Source organism: Arvicanthis niloticus, chromosome 4 (assembly GCF_011762505.2).
Source record: "Arvicanthis niloticus isolate mArvNil1 chromosome 4, mArvNil1.pat.X, whole genome shotgun sequence".
Classification (NCBI taxonomy): Eukaryota; Metazoa; Chordata; class Mammalia; order Rodentia; family Muridae; genus Arvicanthis; species Arvicanthis niloticus.
Window position 1 is genome coordinate 68,477,005 of NC_047661.1, and position 18,919 is coordinate 68,495,923.

General features: G+C 41.3%; 1 protein-coding gene across 3 annotated transcripts in view; it reads left to right on the forward strand.

The window, feature by feature from the left end:
• Ash1l (ASH1 like histone lysine methyltransferase) overlaps window positions 1–12,405 on the forward strand; it is a 131,140-nt gene extending 118,735 nt beyond the window's left edge. For all 3 annotated transcript variants that reach the window (XM_076932732.1, XM_034500429.2, XM_076932731.1), the window contains exons 20-28: window positions 1,313–1,561; window positions 2,314–2,400; window positions 2,934–3,024; window positions 3,920–4,058; window positions 4,177–4,349; window positions 6,245–6,411; window positions 8,105–8,145; window positions 9,197–9,501; window positions 9,963–12,405. In XM_076932732.1, coding sequence (XP_076788847.1) covers window positions 1,313–1,561; window positions 2,314–2,400; window positions 2,934–3,024; window positions 3,920–4,058; window positions 4,177–4,349; window positions 6,245–6,411; window positions 8,105–8,145; window positions 9,197–9,501; window positions 9,963–10,054 — 1,344 coding nt within the window. In that variant the 3' untranslated portion in view covers window positions 10,055–12,405. The remainder of the gene's footprint in view (window positions 1–1,312; window positions 1,562–2,313; window positions 2,401–2,933; window positions 3,025–3,919; window positions 4,059–4,176; window positions 4,350–6,244; window positions 6,412–8,104; window positions 8,146–9,196; window positions 9,502–9,962) is intronic.
• The last annotated feature ends 6,514 nt before the right edge of the window (window positions 12,406–18,919 follow it).

Here is an 18,919-nt window from a genome sequence, read left to right on the forward strand (position 1 = left end):
CAACACACACACCAGCACAGAAAATTCTGGAATGGATGATTGAGTTATTTCTCAAAAACAATACAATCTTTGTAAAACCCTAATTTTAACCCTGAACTTTTATATTATATAAATATAAAAATAATATATAGTAATATATTATGTATCTGACATTGCTTTGTTCTTAAAAATAAATATATATGAAGCCAAATTGGGTGGCTTACCCCTGTAATCACTTGAAAGCCTGAAGCAAGAAAGTCAGCTCAAGTTTGAGCCCATACCAGACTGTGTAAGAAGATCCTGCCTCCAAAACAAGCCTAGAGTATTAATGTATACTATTCTAGTATATTCTAGTGACTAGAAAAGGAAATTCTCTGGTGACTTTGAAATACCCTGTAGAATAGAGATGACTGGTGTAAATAGAGCTGAAAGATGAAATAAGAAAAAGTCAAAGATGTTGCAGCCCGTACTGCCCGTGTTCCGGTCCGAGGGTCAGGGTCTAGCGAGAGAGAGAGAGAGAGAGAGAGAGAGAGAGAGAGAGAGAGAGAGAGAGGGAGGGAGAGGATAAAGGGGAAGAGACACAAAGAATGGAGACAAGACAGAGATTCTGATCAAGTCTCGTTTATTGAAGGGAATTTTGAGCTATTTATAAGCTTTTGCCACGTGCCTTGTAGGCTCGTGGATACCACGTGCCTTGCGGGTGTTGATATGACGTAAGCCTTACAGGCGTCTATAGCGTGGACAGCACGTGAACCGCATGCCTTGCAGGCGTGACTACCACGTGCACCTTGCAGCTGGGGGCAGTAAACAGCAACACAAAATATGTGGGATATCAGAGTGTGCTTCAGCTGTTGTAGGCTATTGAAAACCAAATCTTTCGTCAGGGTATATGGTTCCAGATGGCTGCAAAGTTGATCTAGCCACTTTCTGCTAAAGTCGGCTCCCAACACAAAGAGAGGGAAGAGACTGAGTAGAGCAATCTTGAATTACAGCATAGTTTCTATTAACCCAGCTTCCACAGACTTTTACTATGTGCTCCAGGCATTTGCAAAACAAAGGTAAATGGTACATTTCTATAATACATTATGCTTGCAACATTAATTAAAATTTAATGATTACTGTGATTTGATATTATGGGATAGTAAGGCTCTTGACAGAAATTCAATAACAAAGCAATAGAAAAAAACCAAAACATTTATATTCTAATTTTAATTCTTTATAGTTCAATTTGTTAGCCAAAATGGAATAATAAAGAAAATCATGCTGCCTCTGCAGGTTTATATTTAAACCAAAAGGAGAAAAGCAAAAATGATCTTTCTTTTGTTTTCTTCAGAAGTACTATGGACGTAAATCCCCAATTGGGAGAGATGTTTGCCGCTTAAGAAAGGCCTATTACAGTGCCCGGCATGAAGCTTCGGCTCAGATCGATGAGATTGTGGGAGAAACGGCCAGTGAGGCAGACAGCAGTGAGACCTCAGTCTCCGAGAAGGAGAATGGGCATGAGAAAGACGATGATGTTATCCGCTGCATCTGCGGCCTCTACAAGGATGAAGGCCTCATGATCCAGTGTGACAAGTGCATGGTGAGTGCCAGCGTGGCACAGGAGCCTGCGCTTCCCTGGAGTTGACCAGGCAGGCTTTTAATGAACTGAAACCTAGCTCAGCTTTTGTTTATCCTCTACTGTTTGTCATATTATCTTTCTCCTTCTTTATCTTTCATTTACATCTCCCTCTCCTCTTCTTTCTGCCCATTTTAACTGTACATTTCTCACAAAAGCTGCACGTAGAAAGGTAGCATTTGACCTAGCGCTTTACCTTCAAAGCATGAAGTAGTAGCACATGGTGTAAAGCATGGATGCAGGTGGGCTCCATGTATGTAATAAGTTCATTCACAGAGAGCTCCTACTGCAAGACTCTAGGCCTGGACTCCGTTTGTAGTGTCCTCCTCTCCTGTACACTTGTTGTTTGATATGTTCGTGGGGCTGTGAGTAGTAAACCCAAGTGGCAGTTCTTTACAAGAATAATGACATTCACAGTAGCTCAGCCTAGTAAGTATTACATAGCAGTGATAGTTTGGTAGCACATTCATCTTCATTTTCTCTCCTCACCTCCCATTTTGTTTGTCCAGATCTATATATTAAAATTGATTTGTAAATTTTATTCACATATTGTATTTTCCTCTTGTTTTTCTTAGTTATTTCTAATTCTCTCCTATCCTTCCGGCGTAATTCCTCTTCTGTCTTGCCTTGTCTGCTGTTTTGTTTTATCATCATTATTATTGTTTCTCAGGACTTGCCTAAGTGTAAGTGCCTTGTCAAGTGTGCCTGTTTCATAGGTGTGGCAGCACTGTGACTGCATGGGTGTGAACACAGACGTGGAGCACTACCTTTGTGAGCAGTGTGACCCCCGGCCTGTGGACAGGGTAAGCTGATCTGTAGTTAGGCAATGAACTACTTAGGATCTATGAAAGAACTAGTACTGTATAAAGCCAGGCAGTGATGGTGCACGCCTTTAATTTCAGCACTCTGGAGAGACGGGCAGGCCGATCCCTCTAATTTCTCTGGATTTCAAAACTAGAGGTTTCCATCTTTTTATATATGTATAGTATATTATTAAAATGACTTTTAAAAGAATTGGATGGGAGGCTGGAGAGATGGCTCAGTGGTTAAGAGCACTGACTGCCTGACTGCTCCTCCAGAGGTCCTGAGTTTAATTCCCAGCAACCACATGGTGGCTCACAGCCATTTGTAATGGGATCTGATGTCCTCTTCTGGTGTGTCTGAAGACCTTGACAGTTTACTCATATAAATAAATTAAGGGGAAAAAAAGAAATTGGTTTAAAAAAACTACTGTTTAAAAAAAAGTATTGGATGGAAATTTTTAAGTTTTAATTTATGAATTGAGATCATTAGGCCAAACATAATACTTTGTCCATTGACTTTCTGCTCTTATTAGGAGGTACCCATGATCCCTAGGCCACACTATGCCCAGCCTGGCTGTGTTTACTTCATCTGTTTACTTCGAGATGACTTGCTGCTTCGTCAGGGTAAGTAAAAGGGCTCCAACTCCACTGTGTGTGTGCGTGCGTGTGCATGTTTGAGAGAGAGAGAGAGAGAGAGTCTGTATCCCTGAATACTGTGACTCTCCACCCCACTTCTCTAGCAGCCATTGTCAGTAGCTCTTCAGTAATGGTTGGGCCCTATGAGTCCCTTCCCTTGATTTGATAGCTTTTGTTTGGTTCGGGGTGAGGGGGAGGGGTGGTAATTTGTGTCTTGTTTTGTTGTTAATGGTTTTTGGTTTTTCCGACTGTAGCTCAGGCCAGGCCTCAAACTCCCAGTGTCCTGCCCCCACCTCCCAAGTTCTGGGATGAGAGGCGTTGGCTACTCTACCTGGCTTAGACTAGTTTTATTTCTGTCTACTTGGTTTTTGTTAGCTGTGCTGATTATTGACCCAAAGCTTCAAGCATGCTAGTTGAGTAGCCTAGAACTGAGCTATATCCAGAGTCCTTACAGTAATTAAACCTAGTTGGCCAGGTATAATGGCACAGTGTCTTTAATCCCATCTGGAGGCAGAGAGGGGTAGATCTCTGAGTTTGAGGCTAGCCTGGTCTACTTAGTGAGTTCCAGGCCAGCCATAGCTACATAGTAAAACCTGTCTCAAAGGCCAAATAAAAAAAAAAAAAATACTAATAAAGACACAGAAAGTACAAAAATAGTCATCTATAATTCTCAGTGTAGAGTTGAAAATAGTTGTCACAATGCTGGTTTTACATTCTCTTGATTTCTTTGTAATACTAGAGATGAAGCTGAGCTTCTTGGTCATTTAATTGCTGAACTATCTGCCTACCCCTCATCATTTTAGACCCTGGATCCGATAGAAGGATTCCTTATGGAATCCATCCAGAGGTCAGCATTAATGTTCTTTGTTCTATACCTTTCTAGGTGATTGTGTGTACCTGATGAGGGACAGTCGGCGCACACCTGATGGCCACCCAGTCCGTCAGTCCTATAGACTGTTATCTCACATTAACCGAGATAAACTTGACATCTTTAGGATCGAGAAGCTTTGGAAGAATGAAAAGTAGGTGCTAGTTCTTCTCTCCTCCTGCCAGCAGAGTGCGCACTGAAGTCTTGCTAGTAGACTTAACCTCACCTTTCTTATTTTCCTTTTTTTTTTTTTTTCTTTTTTTTTTTTTAAGAGAAGAACGGTTTGCCTTTGGTCACCATTATTTCCGCCCCCATGAAACTCATCACTCTCCATCCCGTCGGTTCTATCACAATGAGCTGTTTCGGGTGCCACTCTATGAGATCATTCCCTTGGAGGCTGTAGTTGGGACCTGCTGTGTGTTGGATCTTTATACATACTGTAAAGGTAAATAAATGATGAAGGCTTGTTACAAAGCAATCTTTGGGACTGGAGAGATGGCGCAGCATTTAAGAGCACTTGTGACTCTTGCAGGGGCCCAAGTTCAGTTCCCAGCACCTACATGACAGCTCAGAACCATCTCTATAACTCCAGTTGTAGGGAATCCAAAACTTGCTGCTGACTTCACTTAGATACCAGGCATATACATGGTACACTTACATGTAGACAAAATATTCGTGGACATTAAAAAAGGTAAATCTAAAAGTATTGAAAAGGATTCTCTAATACTAACACTAGCTATGAAACATCAGAGAGAACCACTCTTTTTTTTGGATTTTCAAGATAGAATTTCTCTAGCCCTGGCTATTCTAGAATTCTTTATACACCAGGCTGGTCTCAACTCAGATATCTACCTGCCTCTGCCTCCCAGGTGCTAGGATTAAAGGCATGTGCTGCCATCCCTGTCCCCTCCTTTTTTTTTTTTTTAAATAAACCACAATATATTTACTTATTTATTCATTTTGCAACAGGATCTTACTATGCTAACCTGGCCTGGAATTGACTATGTAGACTAGGGTGACCTTGAACTCCAGAGTCAGACCTAGCCACCTCTGACTCTGGAGTACTGAGATTAAAGGTTTCTGTGCGCCACCATATCCAGCTAATAAAGGTATTTTAATGTGTAAACACAAGGATGCAGAGCAGGGTGTGAGGGTCCCTGAGAGTCCCTTGTACAGTACTTAGGTAGCCATAAGCCACAGCCTTTTCTCTTCATACGAGCTTACGGGATTGAGCTTGGGTCAGCAGGCCCACACTCAGGCCCAGAATTTTAAAATACTGAGCCAGTTTTAAAATTCAGCCCCTTCACATTTTACTACCTAAATACTTGACCAAGCATAAGTTTCCTTAATTTGAAACTAGGTTTTTCTGAATTTTACAAAAATCAAATAATCTACAGAAGCTCTAATTTATAGTTGGCTTACTGTGCGTTTATTGCCATGCTTAGCCAGAGTTTACCTACCTGTATCTTTACTTCAGTATCATAGCAGAAAGCTTTATTACAACAATAAATATTCTGTTCCATACTGGCAAAGTGCTTACACCTCTCCAATTTAAAAAGAAGTATTCACTTTCCTTGTCTTTATGATGCTCTATCTAATAACTTCCCCAGGAACCATTCTGTCCCTCAGGGTTTGCTCAGAACCCCTGCTGTGCATATTCAGTCAGTTTCTGTGCCTACAGCCTGTTACTGCTTTCCACAGCTAGGCTCCAACTCCTTTGGATGCCAGTACCTTAAACTCTACTGTCTTCTTCTACAGCCACAGAATGCTAATCATTGTAGTGTCTCCTCCTAATGGGTCTGTCTTTTGTCTCTAAGATAGATGTTATCCACTGAGCTGATTTGGGAACAAAGGAAAATCAGATTACTTATCCCTGTTTCAGTTCTTATTGTAGAAGTTTGCTTTTTTATATTTATTTATTTATTTATTTATCTATCTATCTATCTATCTATCTATTTTTGGAGACAGGGTTTCTCTTTGTAGACCAGGCCTCTTTGACCTTGAACACAAAGATCCTCCTACCTCCTAAAATTAAAGATGTGCACTACCACTCTTTGGCCTGGATCTATTTTATCTTTAATAATGTGGCTAAGTGTAGGTGTGTGTGTGTGTGTGTGTGTGTGTGTGTGTTTGTGTGTGTGAGTCTTCTAGTGTTGTGTTTGGGAGCTAGAGTGAGGGTGTCATATCCCCTGAAGCTGGAGCTGCAGACGGCTGTGAGTCCTGTCAGCTGGGTACTGGGAACCAAACTCCGGTCCTCTGTAAGAGCAGCATGTACTCTAGCAGCTAAGCCTGTTCTCTGGCATGGGCAGTCAGGTTCTGTAACAGTGTTTGAATTCACAGGGAGACCCAAAGGAATAAAGGAACAAGATGTGTACATTTGTGATTATCGGCTCGACAAGTCAGCACACCTTTTTTACAAGATCCATCGAAATCGCTATCCTGTCTGCACCAAACCCTATGCCTTCGATCATTTCCCCAAGAAGCTCACTCCCAAAAGAGACTTCTCAGTAAGTAACCTTTGGTTTTCTTCTGAGGCAGGGTGTCACCACTTAGTTCAGCTGATCTTGAATTTTCAGTTCTCTTGCCACTTACTACCCCCTAAGTACTGGAATTACATACATAATACTTGAGGCCTCAATATTTTTTCCTTTTATTTTTTTTTTAATAGTATGTATAGTGTGTGTACCTGTGTACAAGCCCAGGTAAGAAAGCCAGAGGAGTCTAGCTTGCCTGTTCTACTCTCCACCACAATCCCTTGAGACAGGGTCTCTCACTAGACCTGATGCTAATAGCCAGCAAACTCCAGTAACCCTACACCCAGCACTGGGCCATACCTTGCTTTGTTATGTGAGTAGTGGTGACTTGAACCCTGGTCCTCTTGCTTGTGTGATGAGTACTCCTATCTGCAGAGTACTCTGGTACCTCTACACCTTCCTTTCTTCATATTCGTAATTGTAAGAAGCATGTAGAAGCCAGTGTGGTAGTATACTTGGGATACAGAGGCAGGTAGATCTCTATGAGTCGAAGTCCAGCCTGGTCTACATAGCAAGTTGTAGACCAGTTAAGGCTACACAGTGAGACCCTGCCTCAATAAATGCTTATGAAGGATAGTTATTCTAAAAGTAATCTTTTTATGTTTCTGAGACAAGGTCTCACTATGACATAGGTTTGCCTCACAGCCTCCATGTAACCTAGGCTTACCCTGAACCCCAAGCAATCTTAACTCTTAAGATTCTTTGATGCTTTGTTTTTCTTATATCTAAATCAAAAATATAAGAAGTGTCTGGATGTGAAGACAGACACCATTAATCCCAGCCCTTCCTGCAGATGCAGAAGCAGGTGTGATTATTTTGAGGCCAGCATGGCCTGTGTAGCAAGTTCTAGTCCAGGTAGGGCTACATAGTGTCTTAAAACAGGTCATGTATAATACATGGGAGCTGACTAAATGGCTCAGTGGATAAAGGCACTTCCTCAGAGCATAAAGACCTGAGTTTGATCCCAAAGCCCACATAGTAAAAGAACCCTTCATATGTCCCAAATATAATGCGATAAACGAATGAATAAATGAATGAATGAATTAATTTATTTATTTAAATGGAAGACAAGATTGTTAAATGAATCTAAAAAGTAGCTTCATGGTAGGATACTTGCTTGTGTTCACATTTCTTATTCTCGCCTTCTCCCTGGGTGTTTTTTTCTAGTTGTTGAGAATACAGACCAGTGACTTTCATTCATTGCTATGTAGGATTTTGGTCATTATCATTTCTGTCTTGTAATAAGACCCCAGCTGACAGGTTCCTCATCCTCGTGTGTTTTTTTGAAGAGAGAATGTTAGTCAGCTTTCAGTTGCTATGGCAGATTTCCTGAGGCAATATGTTTAAAAGAAGCAAAAATGTTATTTTGGCTTACAGAGGTTTCATTTCATGGTTCCTATAACTGCTACAAGCCTATAACAGCACAGAACATTTTGGTAGGAGCAAGAGGCAAAAAAAGTAATTTGCCTCCTGGTGGTTTAAAAAAAAAGCAAAGCATAAAAGGAAGATGTCAGCATCTCATGTTGGATGGATGGATGGATGGATGGATGGATGGATGGATGGATGGATATGCCACCCAAATTACCTTCCTTACCCTAGCAACCCCAGATCAGTTCCAACATTAATGTATCTACCTCCCTCTCCCTCTCTCCTTTTTTTTCTGCAGCCTCATTATGTCCCAGACAACTACAAGAGGAACGGAGGACGGTGAGTCCTAAAAGGTTGGCCAGGAGCTAATATAGAACATGAAAGCCAGTAGCTCCTCATTGGTCTCTACTACTGGGATTGGCTATTCTGTGTAGGGTAGCCCAGTGTAATGCTATCACTAAAGTGTGAGAGGTGCAGTCCCATTATGAATCCTTAGCAAGAACAGGGGTGTGGGGTGCAAAGATAAGAGAAAGAGAACAAGGTTAGCAACAGAACTGCAGATGGACTCAAAATATGTCTTTCTGAACTGAGCTTTCTCTGTAACATGATGATGCATCTGTTAAAGAGATACCGTCAGTATTGCACAGTTCACACTTAACGGTTTATCTGGTCTTTGCTTGTTTTGGGAAGGAGAAGGATGATCCTCATGAAGGCTTTTCAGTTAGCATAAATGGCCACTGCTGGGACTGTAGAAATGACTCAGTGGTTAAGAGTCTGTGCTGTTCTTATAGAGGACATGAGTTCTGTTCCCTGTACCTGTGTCCATTTGTTCATAGCCACCTGCAAATCCTGCCTGCTCCAGGGAATCCAGCACCCTCCCCTGGCCTCCATGGGCACCTGCACTCATATACATACACATGTGCATGCGCACGTTCACACAGATGTGAAAAGTGATGTAAGAACAGTAAGATGTGACTGTAGTTGTTTTACTGGAGATGTCACAGGCTGTGCTTCCTTCGTGTTCCTGAAGCAATCAGAGTTAACTAAGTAGCTTTACCAGGCCTGGAGTGTTTTATGGGATTTTATCTCATTTTTGCTTCAGATTTCTGAGAACAAGAAAAAGGTTTAATTTTACAAATGGAAATTAAATTAATTTCTAAGTGGTAGAACACTAACCTGGCATGCGCAAACTAACAAAAAAGAAAAAATTAAATCTCAGAGAAAAGTGGTGGTTTGTTCTAGTGCTAACATTCAGATTTTGTAACTCAAGCCAGGCTCTAATAAGCAGACTCCAGGGTCTCGGGCCATCCTTAAGCTTCTCAATTTCACTTTCCCACCCTCCATTGTGTCTTGCTTGGCCTTGCTCTGAAGTCACACATCCTTTTGGCAGATCGTCCTGGAAGTCTGAACGTTCAAAGCCACCCCTAAAAGACCTAGGACAAGATGATGATGCTTTGCCCTTGATTGAAGAGGTGCTGGCTAGTCAGGAGCAAGCAGCCAGGGAAATGCCCAGCCCTGAGGAGCCAGCCCAGGACAGAGTCACTGGGGACACTGTCAGTGATGCTGAAAAGAAACCAGAGGAAGGTAATCAAGATCCCCAGCTAGCCAGCACACCTGAGGAGCGAAGGCACAACCAGAGGGAACGGCTCAACCAGATCTTGCTCAACCTCCTTGAGAAAATACCTGGGAAAAATGGTAAGATTCAGGCTCATAATCAGGCTAGAAAACAAATGAGAGGTAAACAAAAAAGAGGTAAAAAAGCAACCCTGTGTGTGTGCATGTGTGTTGTGCTGGAAAATAAAACTAGTACCTTAGATATGATGGAGAATCCATTACAGTACTGCGCTTTGTCTGGAATTAGAACAACATCTACTTACTATGCCAGCGTGGAACATGGTCTAAGAAAATGCTTTCGTTCTTTCATAAACTTGGCTCAGTTGTGTCTTCAGAGTGATGCTACGAATCAGATGGTGTCTTTCAAACCCTAGAGAATGATTTCTCTTTTGGGGGGCTGGAGTACAGCTTCAAAATAAAAACTTGGGGCTAGGAGCAGACCTAATGCTTTAGACTCTGAGTCCCTGCATTCTCTAGAGTGCAGATCCAGAATGCAGTGCAGAAGAGTGATACCTGATGTGCTGTCTTGGTTCTGATTTCAGCCATTGATGTGACCTACCTACTGGAGGAAGGGTCTGGCAGAAAACTGCGAAGGCGCACTTTGTTTATACCAGAAAACAGCTTTCGGAAGTGACTCTCAAAAGGATGAGAACCTCAAGCATCTGGGATCCAGCGGCACCATCGAGTCCAGTCTCTTGCTCTCTGGACATGGACTGGGGCAGAAAAGTTCCGTCCAGGCAAGGGGAGTGGGGTCACGTGTCTGACATTAGGTACTTATTCAAACTTGGAGCTAGTGGAAAGGGAGAGGAAATAGGCTTGTCTGAGATGGTTGAATTCACTTCTCTTTATGGCTTGGCCACATTTGGAATAGCCAGAAGCTATTGGTACTTTACAGCACTGGATGCTCCTCACAGCTTGGGTTCTCTGGGTTGTCCTCTGATCCTGCGAGCACTAAGAAGCTGCTTCCTACGACCAGGTGTAAATTCAAAGTCCAAAGGGAAGGGTACAGTCCCCAGCCCTATCCCATTTCTCCTCTTAGCTCTAAGAGCTACATCAGAGACCTGAACAGATCGAGTAGCTGAGGCCTCTTTTTAAGTTCCTTGAACAGGAAAGTTTTTTCCTCCTTCTTGCCCAACCAGGTCAAAGTTATAGAACAGGAATCAACTGCTCAAAGCACTTAGAACTGCTGCCGCTCTCCTACCTCTGTCTCCCAGAACAGAGTCGATAGAATCAGGGAGGAGGAGAGGCCCCCATGGGGTCAAGGGCAGTGTTCTTCATCATTTTTGGTTTACCCTTCATAACCTGCCGAACATATTTTTTCCTACTGAGAAAGCCAAGCCCCCGCCAGCACACATGCTGCTTCTCTTCCTGTGTGTCTGCTGTGCAACAAGATTCACTTCAAAAAAGAACAACGGTTTTTAAAATACATAAAACCTCTAAACGTCTCCCCTAACAAAACTCACTACAGAACTGTTGAGCAGTGTTCACTATCAGAGTGTTTGTTCTAAGTGTATATTACTGATTGAAAACACTACTCTTATTTTCTTAACTGTATAGTTCCAGTGTCCATCCCTCACACAAGTCCCGTTTCCCTTCCACCTTTCTGAATGACTTCATCATCAGGAGGTATATGCAGGGTCGCCTTCTTGCCCAATCTCTTGACCAGAAGTTACCAGACCATACTGTCTCTTTACAAGTAAAATTCAAAAAGCTTTGCTTTGTCTTCTGAGACATACATATGCATATACATTTTAGATGTTCTTATAAGAGAAAAGATGGTTTTTAAATGTGCCAAGTTATGTGTGTGTGTGTGTGTGTATATATGTGTGTGTGTGTATATATGTGTGTGTGTGTGTGTATATATATATGTGTGTGAGCGCACGTGTGTGTGTGTGTGTGTGTGTGTGTATGCGCGCTCGCGTGTGTGTATGCTGTGAGATTGGTAAGCAATACATTAGTAATCACACCTTCATTACTCTTTTCCGATACTGGACCAATGATGTCCTAACTGTACATTTCCTTCCCCTTATGATGACGACGCTCTGACTCATTTAGGTAGAAACATTTGACCACCTTTCATTCCATTGATTTTCTTTTTCTCCTTTCTGTGTTATTCTTAAGGGAAAAAAGAGAGAGAGAAAGAGAGGGGGGTGACATAGATCCCCTTGAGCAGAGAAAAAGCAAAATATTTTATTAAAGAAAAAAAGAGAAATTAAGAAAATAGTTTGGAGTATTTTCTTACTGTAGAGAAGCATTGTACATTACCACGAGACCTGGGTATAAGATGCTCACGCGTGGCGCTGGGGAGCGCATGTCCAAGCCCATTTAAGTGGTTTCTTTTGTTTCTCATTGCAGGGAATGGGTGGGAGGGAGGGAGGACTAAGGGCACTTTGGGGGTCTCCTTTTAGTCAAAAGCAAGAAAATGACAAGAAAGAGATTAAATTCAATGTTTTCCTTTAATAGTGTTAAACACTAAAATTTTAAAACAAGAAAGAAAAAACTTTGTAAAATGCAAGAACAGAAGCAAAAGACACTACGCTGTCATTTTTATCTTTCTTTTGTTGAAAGATTAAAAACTGAAATGTTTTTTAGACAATCAAATGTTAGGTAAGTGCAAAAAAAACTTGTTTTCTTACTGGTGTAGAAATTAATGCCTTTTTTATTTTTCAGTTATTTTATAATAACAAAATAAAACAACCCCCAGCTGCCAGGTGGGTTTTGGTGTTCGAAATGCGGGGCAAAGCACTACATCACTGCAAATAGATACAGAGTTAGTCTGCATGTCTGTAGGCTGTGTGATTGCGAAAAACATAAATGCTGCTAATATATTTCCTTTTTACAGAAAAGCATATCTAAATAGATGATTGTTTTGATGTTAATCTTTGTAAATTATGTATTACCAATTTTAACATTGGATGTAATTGCATAAAGGCTTGCATCTCAATCCTTGAAAGTCTAGCATTAAATGGAAAGAACTTTTCCTAACTGTGGAGTGGTCCCTTGCTGCTCTGTGCCTCTTTACTACCCTGCGGTATCTTCCAGCACCGTCTCCACCCTGACACCAAGGACAGCTCTCTGAAATTCTATCAACAGTATCCTAAGCCCCACAGGAGCCATTTCTTATATTCTAGAGTCTAATTGGATTCAGCCTGTCCAGTAAGCACCACAGTGATCACAGTACTAGACATCCACCGTCTAGCTGTTTGTCAAACATGCTGTCCTTAGAGCCACTTTTTTATTTTGATGTAGTGTCTCACTGTGTAGACCAGGTTGACCTAGAGCTCAAAATGTGCTAAGAATGAGTACAGCATGCTGGGCCCTCCGCTTGTCTTTATTCAGGTATGCTGAAGACCCAAACCAGGGCCTGTGTACACCAGACAAATCCTGAGCAACTTCCTAGCCCAAAGCCACATTTGTTGTGCCCTGTGTGCAGTGTCTGCTGGAAGTAGCCTCCATGTACCACGCGCTGGTCTTCAGAGCAGTGCCCTTGAGTAAGGCATGGAGACCCAGTGCTGAAACACCCGAGTTAAGTAACTCCACAGTAGCATAGTCAGGCAGCCGCCTTGTTTGAAGTTATCTCCGTTCTAAAGAAGCAGAAATGGAGGCTTGGGAAGGTTAAATAACCTGCCATAAATGTCTCAGCACCAGTGTTTAAGAGACTCCCAGCTATAGAGGTGTTGAAGTAGTAAAGTTTTAGAAACGGCCAAAGTGAGGCCTGGAGGGAAAAACAACAGAAAGCACAAGAGGGTCTGTGTGATTTTGGGTTTTGGGTTTGTTTTTTTTTTTTTTTTTTTTTCTTTTGGGTTTTTTGTTTGTTTGTTTGTTTGTTTGTTTGTTTGTTTTTTGTTTTTTTTTTATCTGTGCAAAAGGTATAAAGGATCAGAAGGAAGAAAAAAGATTATAAATGATACACTACGATTTGAATTTCACAAAAAGTTCAGGAAAATTTATTGAGCAATATGGTTTTTATGTGCTTAATTAAAGACTAAATGTTAAATATTAAAAAAAAAAAAAAATAAAGAGCTGGGTGGTAGTGATACACACCCTTTGTCTCAACACTTGGAAGGCAGAGGCAGGCAGATCTGTGTTCTAGGCTAGCCTGGTCTACAGAGTGAGTTTCTGGACAGCCATGGCTGGCTACACAGAGAAACCTAGTCTCTAAAAACACTAAAAGAAGAGAAAAGAAAGGAACTAGCCAAAGTGCAGCTGTGGATGACAGTGAGCAAAACCCCTACTGTGCAAGCACAGTCACTGTGACACTGCCTGTGACAGCATCACTTAGGCAGGACAAAGGAGCCCTGGAGCTGACTGTTCAGTCAGTGAGCTGTGCTTTCAAACAGTCAAGGATGACTCCTGTCATCACCTTCTGACCTCTGAATGCACACCCATATGCATACCACCCCCACATACACCACATCTACATGGCTGAAAAGAAAAGGCTGCCAGAGCACCCCTGCTCAGTTAGATAAAGCCCATCCCAACTTCATCTTGTCCCAGACATAGTCTTTTACACTGGACACTCAGACAGAATGTAGTTGCTCAGAAACATCAAGGCAATTTATCTTTCTCATCTTTTATTTTACATGTATGAGTGTTGGGCCTGCATGTTATATCTGATATCACATGTGTGCCTGGTGCCCAAGGAGGCCAGAAGAAAACTCTGGGTCCTCTGGAACTAGAGTTACGGATGGTTGTAAGTCACCCTGTGAGTGCTGGGAGCTGAGCCTGGGTCCTCTGCAAGAGTAGCCAGTGCTCTTAATTCTTGAACCATCTCTCCAGCCCCATCTGTTTCACTTCATTTTTTTTCTTCTCTTTTCTTTCTTTCTTTCGTTCTTGTTAATTTTTGTTTTTCAAGACAGGGTTTCTCTGTATAGCCAGCCATGGCTGTCCAGAATTCACTCTGTAGACCAGGCTGGCCTCAAACTCACAGGGATCCATCCACCTGCCTCTGCCTCCAGACTGCTGAGATTAAAAGTGGGTGCCACCACCACATGGTTTTAACCTCTTGCTCTATATATAATAATGTTATAAAACTAAATCGTATGTCCTGGCCTGTTCTGCAGGGAGATCGTGCTGTTCTCACACCTGCACAAGGCTGAACCCTTAGGCTGTGACTATAAATGTCTCCACCACCCAGCCAAATGTTTCAAAGGCTTTAAGAGTATTCTCTGAAGCCATGGCCCAGAGAACAGGGATCAGACAGAAAGAGGCAAACAGGTTGCACTGTGGGAATTAACAGCTGTTAGCAGTGTTTCTCAAACTTTAGAATCCAATCACAGGCTCTCAGGACCATGCTTATTTGTCTTTGAGACTTCTAGTCCTGGTATCAGTCTTCTATATTCACTGTCATATGACTTTGGGAGGGGTATATATGTTTATGCCTGGCAGGCATGGTGACCCACCTATATAATTCTAGCACTGGGGAGAGTAAAGACACACATGCACATGTATAGTCATTTACAATGATGTAGCCGCCCGCGGCCACAAGTCAACTGGATTCACCTGAAAGGGGGGCTGGGAATGAAGGGGGAAGGAGGGCGAGAAGAGATGAGGCCAAGACAAAGTTCTCTGATCAAGGCCCAAAGCTTTAATGTTCAGCTCTCAATTTAAAGGGGAAGACCCAACCCACAACCCCTCCTGGTTCCAGATGGGTGGGATAATCCATAGTCCATTCCAGGTCACGGCCGGAGATGTCTCAGGGCAAGCCCAGGGGCAGTTCTGCTGTGTTCCGGGCAGCCAAGGTGGGTAACTCCACCTAGATCACTTGACCTTGCTGCGGCAACCAAGGTCTCTTCAGTCCTGCTCATGGTGGGGGGGAAGGTACAGTTTCCCCCGTTTTAGTTAACTTAAAAAGAAAAGAGAGAGGTGAAACAGGAATAGGGTCATCGTCGTGATATCTGGCTACTTCCTGCTGACATTGGGGGCGACGTGTCTCTAGGGGGAACCTAGAAGAATGGGTATGGGGGATATAGGAGAGTCGGCTGTGTCCTGCTGTCCAGGGTTTATGGAGCCCATCTGAGGATAGGTCAGGAGGAACAGGTCCAGTAGAAGCAGCTGTGTGGGTTACACGACTTCATCCCATCTGAGGTACCGAGTAGCCGGGCTTGTTGGGAGAGATCTTTGTGTGAAGGCAACTTATCTGCTTGAGACACAAGGTTCAAACAAGGTTAACAGCAATATGATTATCCCAGCCGAGTAGGAAATAAGGTTGAAGGTGGAACTGTTTTAGTATCTCATCCAACTGCTGACTGACAGGGATCAGATACAAAGTCTATGACTACTCAGGCTGGTAGATATCAACAAAAGCTGTCTGTTTACAATACTTTATAGCCCTCTGTTTCAGTGTTTTTCCATGGAGACCTAAGACTTTGAGCGGGCAAATAAGCCAGGCCTATTGCTGAATTTTAGGCTTATAGCTGATTTTAGGCCTTCAAAGTTAAGCAGGGCTGTCCCTGAAGTCTCCTCTCTTTTCCAATTATAGAAGGACCGTGGCAATTCTCATCTTACCCAGGCGGGGATAGAGGCCTGACCTCCAGTAATTAAAGGGAACCTTGTAATGGCTCCAGTCCTCCTGTCGTTGTCCAGTAAGGCCTGAAGGTCATACCCGTCCTGATGTCTTTTTCCTGGAGAGGGGATACTTTTGACATCAACCCCTATGCAGTCAGGCTTGTCCCTCAGGGAACCCAGAAACATATTTTTAACTTTTATTTATATTCCCTTGCAGTGCTTAGCCTCGCAGCCTTAGCAAGAATTCAGATTGCCAGACAGAGGGGTTCTGGGTAGTCCCTCTCTGCTTGGTCTAGGGGCGGAAGTCCCCTCTTTTAGGTTGGATGGAGATGAGACTTGGGAACACCCTGGATAGAGTAACAGCCTAGAGTCTCATGGTCTTCCATGGCTAACACACTCTGACTAGATTTGTTATCTGATTCTTCATTATCAGAATCATAATTATTGGGCTCAAGATCTGTGTCCACTTGACGGACCAATCTTTCAGGCAGCCATCGGGCTCCATTTTCTTTTTCTTAAGAAATACAGACTGATCCATGACCCCAAATTAAGACAGGATCAGGACCATTCCAAGAATTAGTTAGGGGGTCTCTCCATTAGACCCTGGAAGTGACTGGATGCCAGTGGCAATCTGCTGCAGACTGACCTTTAACATCAGTTTGCAGAAAATTTAAGACAAATAACACAAAAGCAAGATGTGCTTTTGGTGATCTTGGAGGGTATAATTCTCCCCCCCTTTTTAGTTTAAAAAGCCAACCTTTTAGAGTATTTGTAAAATCAGGGAAGAAGCACCAATAGCTGTTTTTCCCACACTCAGAGAGTTATAAAGATATTAAGGTTTTATAATCTCTCTTTCACAATTTTGAGGATAATAAGGAATTTCAATATTAAATTGTCAACAAAATCTCTCAAATGTTTGACTGTAGTCAAATAACTGCAATAGCCAGTTCCATTACCTATCTTAGTCTGGTATGGAACACCAAGCACAGGGAAATAATATAGGCAATAACTATATTTTTAGTTGCTTCTCTTGTTAAATTAGTTGCAACTAGAAAGTCTAAAAAGTGTCAAGTCACATGTACATATTTTAATTTTTAAAAATCAAAATGAGTAACATCTATTTGCCAAAATTGATTACATAAATCTTCAAGGTTTAACACCATTATGAAAAAAAAAAATTGAAAATACTGAAAACAAGTTTTTGCAATTTAACTTGCACACCTTTTAGAAATGCCAAATTATTGTATCAAGCTATTACTATTTTGATGCTGTAAAGAATAAGATAGTATGGCCAATTATTTGCAAGGCCTATGATCTGTCTAGTATACAAATCTGCTCTGGCATTGTCCTGGGGTTCAGGCAATCCAATGAGCTTTTAAATGTCTTAAAAAGTTCAGAGACAGTACATGTTTTAAAAATTAAGCTGTATTTTTATAAATAACTATAAAATTTGAGAATTAGCAATATCTAAAAAAGGAACAATTTTAAGCAATTATAAATTATGAGCCATTTACTGGCTATAAGTATATAAATTGAAAGCTTGATTTTCTAGTATTTTAAACAGTGGCTACAACACATAATTTAATTATTTGTGCTCAAGTAGAGAAAACTCAAAAAAATAAACATGTGATCTAAATGTGATCTAATTACATATACTGCCTTCTCAATAGATGAGGCATCTGTAAATACAGTAAATGTCTTTTCTATGAGCTGCATGCGTAGTAAATTTCAGGAAATATAAAAGCATGCAGAGGAAAACTGTAACAACTTTTGGATAGTGATCACCAAATTTGCTTAAAATGTTTGCCATAATAGGCCAAATATCATTTTTCAATAACCAATTTAATTGCTATTTGGAATAAGGAATAAACATTTTATTGAAAATGTTTTTAGGATTCTATCTTACAATCTTTTATTAACACAAACTTTACTTGTAGATGAACAAGGATGAATCTACATAAATGGTTTCTTTTGCCAAAGGGCTGCTGTGGGCATGAGTAATAATAACACAAACAGCCAACAATTTTCATAGTCTATATAATTTGTCTGTTGATAACTAACAGCTTACTCTACTTTCCGCAAAGCTATTTTTCCTTTAGTTAATTGTCAAGGGGAATTAGGACTTGTATGTCCCTTGAGAATATCAAACATAGGTTCAAATCCTCGTATGGTAAGCTTAAGATGAGGTTTTAGCCAAATAATCTCTTAACAACTTTTGAAAATCATTAAATGCAAATGAAATTAAAAGCAAACCTTTCCAATAATGTGAGAACCTTGGATTCTCAATTACCAGCAAATCTACTAAATGCAAACCTAACGCCTTACCAGAAATGTAAAGGAATGGTATAAAAACAATCTTCTAGATCTATAATAATTATATACGTATTTACTGAAATGGCAGCTGGAGTAGGCAAGTCAGGCTGTGATGCCCCATTAGTCTTATGAATCTTAAGTTTAAACTTTGTTTTGGATTAATTCAATAACCAATCTATTTTAGCAGAGTGAGAGTATCAGATGAATGCCAAGCTGAAGGCAACCTTCTAATTGTTACAGAACTTAAGATTAGGTCTCTTGCTAGTGATAGACTGAACCCAATATATATTAGAGGAACCAAAGCCATCTTGTCCTTTCTCTTTCTTAACAATTTGGAAGGAACTAGATGCAAAGGAACAAAAAAAAAAACAAGTTGAACAATTCTTTTTCCAGCAGGTAGTTACAATGCCATGGGCGGAGCAGCCATTATTTAAATTTCTCCAGCATAATCATTACAACTCTTGGCCCTGAAGCTGACCCTTCCAAGGAACAAACAAGGCAATAAACAAATTCTAGAAAACACCCTTCAAGGGGCTGGTCAGGATGACCAAGGCAAAAAGAGTATTTGTCACACAAACTTCTGCCGCACCCATTGTATATCAACTTAATTCAGATGTAAATGTTTTTAATCTTGGCCTATATCCTGAGGCCTAGCCCAGAGATTATCTTTCCTGCACCA